At 40.8% G+C, this 14,177-nt stretch overlaps 1 protein-coding gene across 1 annotated transcript in view; it reads left to right on the plus strand.

Moving 5' to 3' along the window:
• The first annotated feature begins 652 nt into the window (after positions 1–652).
• Slco4c1 (solute carrier organic anion transporter family member 4C1) overlaps positions 653–14,177 on the plus strand; it is a 50,941-nt gene continuing 37,416 nt past the window's right edge. Inside the window, exons 1-2 of the mRNA XM_052193406.1 lie at positions 653–1,088; positions 5,050–5,313. Coding sequence (XP_052049366.1) covers positions 746–1,088; positions 5,050–5,313 — 607 coding nt within the window. The 5' untranslated portion in view covers positions 653–745. The remainder of the gene's footprint in view (positions 1,089–5,049; positions 5,314–14,177) is intronic.

The following is a 14,177-nucleotide window of genomic DNA, read 5'->3' on the forward strand; positions in this document are numbered from 1 at the left end:
CGTAGGCTTGCGCTACACTGCCAGAGAATGCCACCGATGTGTTTCCAAAGTTTTGTCATTCCTTTAGTTTAAAGAAACTAAACCCAAAGGAAGGCTATGTTGCCTTGTGAACGGAGAGGATGAGGAAAGATCTGTTTCTAGGAAGGTTGGCAGGTGAATGTACTATTATGGTCTTCATGGAATTCAAAGTAGTATATACCTGTCAGAACCTGATTCTGGAGCAAAGGATTCTTGCTTCAAATCAGCAGCAAACGTGAAAGCAGCAGCAGGTCTTCCTGGAAGGTCTCCTGACGCAACTGTGTTTGCAGCTTTCATACACCTACCCAGGGGGAACGCTGGCCCACAGACTCCCACAGTCTCTGCCACTTCCCGGTCCCTGGGCTCAGAAAAAAAAAAACCGCTGCTGCACAGAGATCCCTGAAAGTGCTGCCCTTGCATAGAGATAGTGTCGCCCTGTTCTCTCACCTGAAGGAGGCCGGGTCGCACTCCCACATAGAGCATTGGGATTGACTCTTGGGGCGATCGGTGTGGCGCAGAGCAGCGTTGACACCTGGAGGTGCCAAGGACCCGGAGGTCCGGGAGTGTCCCAGTAGCTGCGGAGACCGCAAAATGCCAGATGGGGAGGGCCGGGGGCGGAGACTAGTCCTTCAGGGCGCTGTCACCTGCCCAGGGGCGGAGCCAAGAAAGAAACCAGCCTTTCGCCGATCTCACGCACACTCAGGAGTCTAGAGAACCTTTTTTGACTATGCAGGGCTCCAAAGGAATCGAGAACCCGGCTTTCGTCCCTTCCAGCCCAGATACCCCACGCCGTGCGTCTGCTTCGCCCTCCCAGGTAGAGGTCTCTGCTGTGGCCTCCAGGAGTCAGAATGGGGGTTCGCAGCCTCGGGAATCTGAGGAGCCCCAAAAGTCAATTGAGCCATCTCAGCCTTCTTCGAATCCCCCAGCTTCTGATGAGCCGCCGGGTTCACAGCTAAGCGAGCTTGAGGAGGGACCTTGCGGGTGGAGGGACTTCCACCCCCAGTGTCTCCAGCGCTGCAACACCCCGCAAGGCTTTCTGCTTCACTACTGTCTCTTAGCCCTAACACAAGGTAAAGTCCTGCGCCAGCTTCTAGGGGCTTCGGATGAGCTGATGGTTGGGTGGGGTCGAGCTTGCAGAGAGGAAGAGGCAGGTGAAGGGGCACCCCACCGACTGGCCCTGTCTTTGACTCCGCTCTAGGTAACCCCCAACCCCACTTCCCCATGCCTGGGTTTGGAACTTGAAGACGCTCTTGCCTGCGGGTGCTCACCACATTCTGCGTGGTCCATATTTTAGTCCTCCCCCCCCCCCACCATAACATTTTTACTAATTTTGTCTTCTGCCTCATTTTAGCAGAGTGGATTCCTCTGGGGAAGATTGTGAGGATTTTACTTTGGGAAAAAACGATAAGTCATAGGGTTGTCTGGTCTGTTTTAAAACCGTACTACCTAACTGGGATCTAGGGAAGGGATTTGTTTATTTGTTTTTACAGAGGAGGGATTAAAAGCTTTGCAAATAGGAGTGGTCCGATTTTTTCCAGAAGGAGGAACAAGGATAGGTGTACTTAAATTATGTAGCATAGATTAAATGTAGGTAATCTTATTTTCTCGGTACTCGACAATGTGGAGACTGGTGCAGTCCTGTGAGGAAATGAAAGAAGGCTTCCAGCCGTGCAGCGTGAACCTTAATCAGCTCTTCAGTCTCCAGAGTTATCGAGTGTCTGTTTGTTCTAGGAGCCCGTTTCAATTCCTTTGGGACTAACAGATTAAGCCTAGGTTTATCCCCCCTGGAGTTTGCAATCTAAACGGAGTTTCCTTGAGGGTGGTGAAGGGAAGGAGGTGATTTTTGAAAAGGAAGCAGAAAGGAAAAAGTTGAAGTTGCTGGGTTGCTTTCAACTCAAAGGATCTAATAAAGGGGAAGTTCTTCTAAGGAGACAACCTTGAAGAGGGATGGGCAGAAGGCGGGGCAGTTTGAAGGACACATTGAAAGTTAAGGTGAATTTGGAATGCAGACATTTTTGGTACTAGTCGAGCCATAATCCCAAACCTTTTTGTAATAATCAAGGATAGGTCAAAAGAATGAAACCCAAGAGATAGTGGAGGGTTACTGGAAACTTTTTTCTGCTAAATTAATAGAAAACTAAACTGAAGTCTCTTGTCTCCTCTTCTTATTTTAGTCTGTTGCCCCTACTTTAAGACACCCAGTACTTCTTTTTTTTTTTCTTCACCCTCTGGGTGCTAAGCAAATATTTGTTGACCCTAAGTAGACCTTGGCTCCTTTCCTGAAGATTTTTGCTGTAGTTGGTTTCCTTTCCTTAATCCCAACATAGTTTTGTTCTGGTTATGCCTTGGTTGTAATTAATCCCAAACTAGTGATAGTAGAGGATAGTTGCAAAAGCAGTATAGAATTAAAAAGTAAAATATATCTTGTGTCTTACCTTGAATTTCACTGTGCAATTTTACTCCAAGAGATTTTATATTCAACACAAACTATTGTTTTAAGTTATTATCAAATGGAATTGGTACTCTCAGTGGGGAAAAGGTGTCTGCTTTTAGGTTAAAGCATCATTTACTCTAGTTTAAGAAAAATGATCTGAGAATATTCCAATATACTACGTTAGGTCCAAGTTGAGGCTTCAGTAGCTAATGTGTAGTGTGGATCTTACTACCCTTGGGAACTTGTGTTCTGCTATGTTAATAGATGTTTGATTAAGAAGAAAACTCACTTAAGGAATGAGTTTAACAGTTATTTCTCTAAGGCAATTGGTGTTTCTGTACTTCCCAGGAAGTTTTCTATCCTCAAACATTACAAAGGAGACATGTGGTCTGCATTCTTCCTCAGCTAATTCAAATGCAGTGCTATTGGAATGTGTGTGACATAGAATTGGAGATTCATAGGGTTAAATGCTATCTTCTTATAGATTTCTGCAGAATAAAGGTTTACTGTAAAAGTAGTTATATCTAGTGACTAGTTATTATTTATTTTTTAAATTTTTACTGGATTGATTGATGATTGATTGATTTTTCTGTTTAGTCTGGCTCTCCTGGAACTCCTTCTATAGGTCAGACTGGCCTCTAACTCAACAGAGATCTGCCTGCCTGCCTCTGTCTCCCCAGCCCTGGGATTAAAGGCCTGTGCCATCAGGCCTAACGTGACTAATTTTTAATTGGGGTTGTTAGGTATATTGGAAGGTTGAAGTTTGGGTGGGAAACTTTTCTTGTTATCAGAAAACTGTGTTGTTTGTAGGGGCTTTGTACTTTTCATTTTACAATCTCCAAATTGCTCATTGGGTTATAGTCTTTAAAAGGAGCAACAAACAAACACAATTTTAGGACCTTGAAAGGTATGATGTGAGCTGGGCGTTGGTGGTGCACTCCTTTAATCCCAACCCTTGGGAGGCAGAGGCATGCGAATTTCTGAGTTCAAGGTCAGTCAGGGCTATGAGAAACCCTGTCTTGGAAAAAACAAAACAACAAAAAAGAAAGGTATGATATGAATTTTGTCGAAATATATTTTAAGTCACAGTCTTGATAAAGCCACAGTATAGACTTTAAATATTATAAGAAATTTACATTCAGCCCAATAAATGATTAACTTAATATTAATACTTAGTAGCTCATAAGCACAATCAAGGAAAGCTTTTCACTGCTTTGGGCTTTTCACTTATTTTCACGTGTCTGCTCCTGTGGATTTAACCTACATGTGGACAGGACATCTGGATATCAGTCAACACTGGACATGCACTTAGCCTTCTTTATCTCATAATCCTTTCTTTCTCTTATTAGAGGCTGGTAGCCTGTGCATAGCCTTTTCCCCCATATTTTACTTTGAATATGATTTAGAACATTGGTAGTCAAAATGATGCTTAGTTTTTGTTTATTTTTAATCCTGAACCTTTGACATGATCCATTTGAAAAGGCCCTGGTGTGCCCACCGCTAATCCCAACACCGGAGTAGCCTAGCCTGTAGGATCATCATGGATTCTAGGTGAGCCAAGGGACTTCAAAGTACCACATCTCAGAGTGGGTGAAGGAAGCTTTAGTGTTTGTGAAAGCATTAGAAGAAATACACTTGAGAGCTCAACTTCCTCTTCTTGAACTTAGTTCAGGGTGAGTTGAAGTTACCTGTAAGTAGGGCAGGGACTAAGGAGGCGATTGAACCTGGCAGTAATGTCCATTTGTGTGATTCTAGTATTTGCTGTAGTCTTTCCTGAGAGGTTTGTGGAGGGGAGTGTCCTGAATGAACTTAAGAACTCTCTAGCAAACTGGTTTCATGGGACTTTACCAGTCTGGCTTTTATTGGTAATTTAGAGAAAAGTGAAATTACACAGATAGCTATGAGTTACTATTCAGTAAGCACTGCGTTTGCTGAACACCTGAAGATGTGCCATTTTACAGGCGAAATGACTTTGGAGGCAGCGTGGTTGGACTGCCTAACCTGCGTACTAGATAGACTTCTGAAGCTGAGCCTGACAAATACAGAGGCTGAAGCTCAGGGTCAACCATCGGGTCTCCAATGGAGCACAGGGTCTCCATTGGAGGAGTTAGAGAAAGGACTGAAGGAGCAGAAGGGGTTTGTAAGTCCATAGTAAGAACAACAATATCGACCATCCAGACCCCCTCTCCCCCCCCCTGAGCTCCCAAGGACTAAACTGCCAACCAAAGAGTACAACACATGGCTCTAGTTGCATATGTAGCAGAGGACAGCCTTGTGGGGTGTCAGTGGGAGGAGAGGCCCTTGGTCCTGTGAAGGCTCGATGCCTCAGTGAAGGGGAATGCCAGGTTGGGGGGTAGGGGTGGGAGTGCATAGATGTGTGGGGAAACATACTCATCAAAGCAGGGGGAGGGGGATGGAATAGGGGGTTCCCCGAGGGGGAAATGGGGTGAGGGGAGCGGGAAAGGGGATAACATGTGATATGTAAATAACGAAAATATCCCAAACAAAGCAGAAGAAACAAGGACGCAAAGCCCAGTGTTCTTCCTTGCTAATGGGATGTGTATTAAAGCTCTAACAAGGCTTGTGCTCCTTTTCAGGTATTGTGGTGAATGGCCTCATAAACATTAGCATTTCCACCATCGAGAAGCGCTATGAAATGAAAAGCTCACTGACAGGCCTGATATCATCGAGCTACGATATCTCCTTTTGCGTGTTGTCTCTGTTTGTGTCGTTCTTTGGTGAGAGAGGACACAAACCTCGCTGGCTCGCCTTCGCATCCTTCATGATAGGACTGGGAGCACTGGTGTTCTCCTTACCACACTTCTTCAGTGGAAGATATGAACTGGGATCCATTTTCGAAGGTAAAGCTTCTGTCCTGCTTCTGTTTGCATTGATCCCCAAGATTACAAAGAAACAGGTTTGTTGACACGCATACAGTAAGGTCGGGTCTAAAGTCTCTCCCGCTGCTTTGTGTGACTTGTGTAAGGTTGGCTAGCGGAGAGAGGCTGTATGCTATTTGCTACCTCAGTGGCTCTCCTGGTCTCTGCTTCTCTTATCCCATATTGTGCACGGCCCCCTTTCAAAGAAAGGAACTCATGCTATTGGCAGGTGTTGCGTTTCCTGAGATTCTGAAACTTGCAGGTTTTCCTTTGTACTCTTCTTATTTGCTGTGATTGCAGCTCTGTGTGCTGGGCTTGCACATTCCTGGCTTAAGACAAAGACAGGTGAGTGGGCCTGTCAGGGCATCTTCTCTCAGGACTGAAGTCCAGTTTTGCTTTTGGCTCTAGTTTGAGCTGACAGCTTCAGAGGGACCTGCAGACTGTTACCTCCAGTAAACAGGGCCCATTGTTCAAAGCCTTGGGAGGAAATTGAGTGAGTCTTTTGACTAAACAATCATTTCTAAATGGTAAAACAGTTACACTAGAGCTAGAGGAACCTGCTTATGAATTGTGGAAGTTCACCTGAACTATCTTATGTCCTTTCTGGGATTGGCAATAACAAATATTGAGAAGCCTTTGGGGATTAGGCAACTGAGAAAAGGCCTGGAGAGAGAAAGGAGAAATTGAGATATTGCAGTACAGGGATTTGTTTCTTAATTTTTGAAAAATTAGTTTCATGTTCATTGGTGTTTTGCTGCATGTTTGTATTTTGGATCCACTGGAACTGGAGATACAGATGCTTGTGAGATGACCTGTTGGCGCTAAGCATTAAAGTCTGGTCCTCTGGGAGAGTGGCCATTCCTCTTAACCACCTAGCCATATCACCAGCCTTGGCATTTCTTTTAAGGTTAATATTTTAATTTTTTCTGTGTCATAAACATAATAGGCAAGTGGATTCAGTGGTTTTCAGCATTTGCTGCTCTTATTGAAAACCTGTGTTTGGTTCCCAGAATCCACAAAGTATGTTATAATCATGCATAACTCCAATTTCAATGGATCTGATGACCTCTTCCAGTTTCCCTGGGCACAGGGCATGCATGCCATACACATACACACATATAGACAAAATATGCATACATATAATGCATATATAAACATTTAAAAATATTAGCATGTTAATGATTTCCAAGACTGACTTCCCAATTGCATGATACTAAGGAATAAGATGTCATTCCCAATAAAAAGGTTTGTGTTATGCACTTGGTTTTAAGAGTGTACTTATTACACAAGAATATTTCTCCAGGCAGTGGTGGCACATGCCTTTAATCCCAGTGCTTGGGAGGCAGAGGCAGGCAATTTTCTGAGTTCGAGGTCAGCCTGGTCTACAGAGTAAGTTCCAGGACAGCCAGGGCTATATGGAGAAACCCTGTCTTAAAAAAAAAAAAAAGAACATTTCATCTAGAACATTTCATCTAGACATAAAAATGGGAAACACAAGTATATAGAAAAAGAGATTTTTACATACAAAAATTGTAAAACAGGAGAAGACACTGTCAGTGGACTGAGTTCTTAGTCGGATTCTTTATCTGACATTGGGCAATGTTGCATAAGAAGGACTGCCTAATTTCACAGGGGGTAGTTTTAGGAACAAGGCACACATTGCAGCATAGACTGAGCTTTTACACCTTGAAATCTAAACAGTACAGAACATTCAAGCCAACTTGCCTCTGCAGAACACATCCTACTGACTCTGTGATAGGTTAAATGTATTTATTTGTGTTTGCAGTGTTCGGGGCCTTACTTCTGCAGTTATCCAGGTTCCTGTCTTTGTTGTGCTCTTAGCATGTGTGTGTGAATGTATGTTTTAATTTTTTATAATGGAATTATAATATTTTCCCCTTCTGTTACCTCCTTTCAGAACTTCCCACATGCACCTCTTTGTTCTCTTCTACGCTCATGGCATGTTAAAAATGTATATATAAATATACGTACATATCCCTAAATATAACCTCAGTCTATATAATGTTGCTTATACACGTTTTCAGAGCTGGTTACTAGATATAAGATTATTGGTACGCTCATCTCTGGAAAAGATTATTTTCGTTTTGTTTTGGTTTGTTTGGTTGTTGTTGTTATTGTTGTTGTTTGAGATGGGGTTTCTCTGAGTAGCCCTGGCTGTTTTAAAAATGCTTCTGTGCACCGGGAAGGATAACTCTCTTGAACTTAAAGAAACTTTGTTGGCCACCCTCAGATTTTTATCAGGTAAAATAAGCACCTTTTCTACAAAACCTTGACCTCTATCCCGTAGTCTTCAGAGTCTATCTCTCGTAGTACACATCCTAAGTTACACTCAATGTGAACTCTTGATATCCCAAAGGGGAATAGCTACTAATTAAGGTGTTTCTGGGGCCTGGAAAGACAAGGCTCACAGCTGAACCTGAGATATTACTGAAGTGAGAACGGACTCTTTTAGTAAATGTTGTGTAGTATGTAAGCTTGCCCAAAATTCTTATTGCTCTTGTCGATATTTTTCAACATTTTAGTAGATTACACTAAGTAGTCCACTGAAATAGGCAAATTTAACTTGCCTAATGTGGCTGTGTCATGTCTATAATAATACATATTATTGATGTGGAGAACAAAACACTGGGCATGGTGCCACTTGTACCTAATACCAGGATCTGAGAAAACAATGGTAAAACATTTTATTTAATTTGTTATTTGATTAAGGATGCATAATTAGCAAGTAAGCAAGATAACTGGAGGTTAAAAGTTGATTTACAAGTGGGTTTCAGGGAAGGCAACTGTGGTGATAGCTAGAAGGAACAATCTTAAGAGAGATTTTTCAAGTTAGAGACAAACTTGAGGGCCTGGTAGGTTTCAGGAATTGTCTGTTGTGGCCAACACAGTCACACCAAGAGAGAAAGGTGCTGTGAAAGCTCCGCACATGGGGAGCTGGAGGTCAATCGAGCTGATCCCTTTCTATTTCCTTAGGTCATCTGGGACAATGTCCTAGAATATGTAAGACTTAGTAGAACAGAGTCAGAAGTGGGAATCAAGACTTTGGTTTTTACCTTCAGTATGGAGGGTTTGTTATACCCAATGTTCAATACACACACACACACACACAAACACACACACACACATGCACCACACATACATATTAGGGTAAGTGTACAAGTCAGTGCTAGAAGTATAAAGTATAAACACTGTACCAGAAAGGCTTCCTAATTCTAAGTTTCAGTGATACCACATTGATTTTTGCAGAGCGTTTTGTTAATTTCTCTTCAACCTATAAGCCTTATAATATATATGTATATAACAATATACATATATATGTATTTGCATATTATATTAGCTAATAGTTACCTGTTATTTTGAATGTTATGGGTGTTTTTCCTCAAAAAGAAAAATGGTGGTACGCACAGAGCAGAGGCAGAGACAGAGAGCTTACACCTAATACGCATAGAATTCAGGACTGAAGTTGCATTACCCATCCGTAGAAGCCCTGCACTTAAACACAGAATGAATGTTGCATTCAAAACCCTTTCTTTGTTACTATCTACAACTTTACATCAAATGATGCAGTGGCATTAGAGTGACTTCATAATAATTACTAAAACAAATCCTATAGTTAATGTTTGGGTTTGTTTATTTGTTCTAAGACTTTATATTTATTATTCATAATTTATTAGATATTGGGTGATTTGAGGGCCCTTTTTTATTCTAAATTTAAACAATTTTTTTTCTTTCCAGACATTATCACGTGACTCAGCCTAGCCTTGAACAGTGTATAACCAAGGATGACCTTGGAATTCTGATTCACTTCCTTTTGCCCCCGGGAGTTATGGGATATAGGCCTATGCCACCATCTGGGAGAGACTCTGGGTTGGTTTTGAGAATAAGAGCTTCTTGCATGACTAGCTAGCACTCTACCAACTGGGCTCAATCCTCATCCCTTCTGCCTTAATTCAAGAAGGCAAGTTCCATTAAAAAATAAAAATAAAATCATAACTTCTCTGCTCAAGTAAGTTAATTCACTTTCACAAATATGGAGACATGGGACAAATATCTGAATTATTTCTCTAACTGTGAGAAATATAGAGAAAGAAAAAGAACTGGAGATTTAAGTGGTGAAGAAAAATAAATGTCTTGAAAGCACCAGTAAGTAAATTAGAAGCCTGAGCCCACAGCATGTTCATAAGTAAGAAAATATCTAAGTCAGGGCAGGGCACTGGGATGGAACTAACTACCGATCTAATGCTCCGACAGCTGGAGTTCAGTTCCCAGCAGAGCATAAACTGGGCATGGTGCCACACCTGTAATCTGAGCTCTGGGACATAGAGCTAGCAGATCAGAAGTTCAAGGTCGTCTTCTGGCTCCTGAGCAATTCTTGAAGCATCCTGGAATACTTGATGCTGTTTCTTAACAACAACAACAACAACAACAACAACACCCACCAAAAACCCTTAACGTAAAAGAACTTAGGAAGCACAAATCTCATTTTATCAACTGAAACTAGCCCTGTAGTTTCTTTTGAAATGAATTCAGGGAACCGAAAGGCTTGCATGCTTTGTTTTCCCGAGTTTTTTTTTTTTCTTTTCCACTTGAGGGAAATCACTTTGGATGAGTTAATCTCTAGGAGGAGATTAAAGTAAGGTAATATAGTTAGTAAGTAGAGAAAAACCCAATATGAAATAGGAGTAGCATGTAAAATGTCTATAGGTGTGAGAAATGGCACCAGAGGGGGTGAGGGCCAGCAGAAGTAGAAAGGGGGAATCTGGATTAGCACTGTTCCTATTGTCTTGTAAAAACCAAAGTAGGCTGAAGACAAAGGATATATTTCTTTTCATCTGGAGATTTTATAGAGACATAAAGATCGGAGGTAATTAGCTTTGCAAGGAGATGATGGAATTTATCACAGGGAAGTTTTGGCTGTTGTTACTTGATACAAAAAGGAGAAGGTTTTAAAGGTAAGAGAAATAATTATTTCTACAGGTTAAATTTTGAACTTATTGAGCCTAAATGGAAAAATGTCATAAAACCTTTCCAAGTAAGTCCATATTTGACAGTGCTTAAAACTTATCTTTTCATTTTTGGCTTTGACTGTTTTGATGTTGGATTCTGTGACAGGTCAAACCTAGGCTGGCTTTGAACTATTGCTGAGGATGCCTTAAATGTTAGTTCTTGCACCTTCTTGTACTACCGCTGGGCACCACCACTCACAGCAGGACACTTGTTTTTGATGTAGACCTGACTATCTGGAGCACTTTTGTATACCAAGTTGGCATGACACTCAACAGAGATCCCTCTGCCTCTTGACTCTTGAGTGCTGGAACTGAAGGTGTGCACAACTGTGCCTGGTCTTATGGTGTTTCTGAAACTAAACTGTAATATTAACCAGTCATTAATCAAACTATGATTTGATATATAACACATCTTTACTATATAATATTTTGGTTCTATTCAAGGTCATCTATATTCCTATTGCATGAGTACTATTTTAATGTTGCTGATCAAAATAACTTCTGTACTGAAGGTAACTGTCAGTGAGGAAAATAAAATTCAATTTATAGACAACTAGGTTTTACAGGTTTAAAATCAGTAGGTTATACAGAATCAACTCATCTGAGCACATAGGGTCTTAGAACAACTGAACTGGCAACCAGAAAGCTTGCATGGGACAGACCTGGGCACTCTGCACATATGTAAAAGTTCTTCAGTTAGGTCTTCATGTGTGACTCCTAATAATAGAAGCAGGGTCTTTCTCTGACTGCATTGCCTGCCTTTGGATCTCCTAACTGGTTTTCTCTTCTAGCCTCAGTAGAAGAAGATGAGCTTAGTCCAACTCTAAGCTGAATTGCCAAGACTAGTTGATATTCAAGGGAGGCCTCCCCTCTTCTGAGGAGAAGGGGAGATGAGGTGGATGGTGGGCTGAAAGTGGAGGTGAGGGGGAGAGACTGGAAAGAAAGGAGGAATGGCAAGCAGTGATTGGGATGTAAAGTAAATAACTTAAGTAAAAAAAAAAAAAAAGTAGATTAGATAGAAAGACCTTTGTACAAAGGTTGTTGGTTGTCGCAAGTAACTCTAAACTATTGCTTTAAGAAAGTGAGTATAATGAGAGTTAATTTCTAGTTTCTTTTTTTTATTAGATATTTTCTTTATTTACATTTCAAATGCTATCACCTTTCCTGGATTTTCCTACAAAAACCCCCTATCCAATCCCCTCCCCCTACTCCCTATCCCACCCACCCCTGCCTCCCTGTCCTGGCATTCCCCTACACTGGAAAATCGAACCTTCACAGGACCAAGGACCTCTCCTCTCATTGATGCCCAAAAAAGCCATCCTCTGCTACATATGCGGCTGGAGCCATGGGTCCCTCCATGTATACTCTTTGGTGGTTGTTGTTCCTCCTATGGGGCTAAATTTCTAGTTTCTATCTTATTTTTATCTTACATTTGGGTGGCGTTTTCTTGCTTGTTCACTTGAAATATGGAATATTTGTTCATCTATATTAAAGAAGGCATGACAACAATCCTAAGATATTTTAACTGTCAATTCTGTACAGGTGCTGTAATTTTGTTTGACCATGAGGATTCTTTCTTTGATACTTCTTCTTCTTCTTTTTTTTTTTTTAAATGGAACTAATCTTTATTTAGGCTTCTTCCTAATGTAATGTAACAAATCCTTTTAGTTTAAATGTAATATATGCAATAAAAGGACTGGGGCATGCTCAGGGCTAGTAAATGCCTGAGAAGAAACTATGGTTTGGGGTATCAGAAGTTGTCTTAGTTACATTTCTATTGTTGTAACAAAATGTCACAAACAAGGTAATGTAAAGAAGAGGAGGTTTCTTTGGGGTTTCCGTTTCAGAGGGTTTGCCTATAGTAGGAGCATGGCAGGAGTAGGCAGGCAGGCGCTGGGTGGTGGTGAGCTTGCATCTGCTCCACCAGCATGAGGCAGAGAGGAAGACATTGGGTTAGCCTAGGCCTTTGAAATCTCAAAATCCAGTTCAGAGACACACCTCATGTAACCAGGCCACACCTCCAAATTCTTACCAGATAGTTCCATCTAAATTTTCAAATATGAACCATTGGTGGCTATTCTCCTTGAAACCACCACAGGTGATTCAGTCTTCCCATAACATTTTAAATAGTAATCATTATCCTGGGGGATTGTTTTTATTTAATGTGTCCTGAATTATTGCCTAGTTCTGGTCTACCATAGAAGGACATGCCTTCTTAAGGTCTCTATAAGAAGTATCCATGACCTGAGTATTTGACCTGTCAGTGGTTGTTTGTTTAGTGAGAATTTTTCTATCTCACAAAGTACTGATGCCATACCCACATACTTAGACCTATGAGAGCATCAAGTCATTCTTTCAACATGTGCTTACTAATATAGTAACCTAGTATAGGGCATAAGTGAGATCGACAAAGACAAGTGTGCCAATGGTGTTCTTTGGTCAATGAGTTCAGAGTGACTCATTGGGATTTTCAGATCATACTTGTGTGTGTGTGTGTAATGAATTAGAATTTTCTTTAGTAATTTGAGCTAAACTTCTTGTCCATGAATGGTTTTATTAGTAATGCTTCATATCTGATATTTTCCAGTGTGACAGAGGAAGCTAAAAAGAGAAGCATGTTTAGAAAGCCGTGGAACTGCTTTGAAAGTATTATTGATGTGTCATAGATACTTAATAAAATACTGCTTTCACTGGCGTGCTTGGGAGGGATGCTGAAGTACAGGATTCTTTTTAAGGGATGTCTAATGTGATTTTCAAGTGAGGTATAGCATAGTTGTGTGTAAGTAGATAAAATGCTTGTGAGGTAAAGATTAAGTAATTTTCTTTTTCTTCTTTAAGCTTCCTCAAAGATTGGTAAAAAATGTGGTTTGTGGCGAGGAAAAAAAAAAGAGGAAATTCTATTTTCGTAGTCATGTTCCTTAAAAGTGCACACATTGGTCAGTGTCAGGCTTAATGAGCTCTTTTATTTTTAATAGTATTGCCCATTAGATGCAATTGCATGCATGAGAGTCAAGGAGAAATTCTGTTTGTGCACTGTGAGACAGCTCTGTGATCCCATGTAGATTCCTTCAACTGGAAATTGTCATAAGTACTTCAGAGTTAAGGCTGTGCCTAGTGTGAGGTTCAGCCTTCCTTGAATAGTAGCATAGAATGATGACGAAGTCTGTGGTGATTTAAATGGCTGCCGGCTTTCTGTTTGTCACTGGAGATGGTGTTACAACACTACAGGAGTAAAAACTTTCCCATAGATTGTGTTTGCATTTCATTAGAGGCACCCTTGGTCTTGATGTCTTGCCAAAATGTGGCCAAATGTTTTGAAACTTCCACATTTAAAGCCTATGAGAAGAATTGCTAGTGTAGCTCAGATAATTGGATCTTCCTATCACACAATTAAACAAGGCCGTTTTAGTAGACACCTTTCCCTGATTTTGGATATCTTCATTCTCTAAATTCCAACATAGTAATGGGATGTTCTAAGACTTTCAGGAAAAGATAGACTAGTAAGAATAGCATGGAGAAGGAAGTACATCTTAGGATAGCCTCACCTAGGCCACCCACTATTAATTTAAGATTGTTGCATGTTTTAAAATATATGTGTGCATGCAAGCAACCCCGGCCTGGTATTGTCCTTGTTCCTGCTCCTGTACTCACATCCAGTATTCACTCACACTCATCCATCTGTCTACTACATTCATACACATATCCACAATACATATTTAAAATAGAGCTTAATAAAACAACTGGCTGAACCTACACATATAAATATGTCTGTGATATATATATATATATATACATATATATATATATATATGTATATAT

Source organism: Apodemus sylvaticus, chromosome 9 (assembly GCF_947179515.1).
Source record: "Apodemus sylvaticus chromosome 9, mApoSyl1.1, whole genome shotgun sequence".
NCBI classification, from domain to species: domain Eukaryota; kingdom Metazoa; phylum Chordata; class Mammalia; order Rodentia; family Muridae; genus Apodemus; species Apodemus sylvaticus.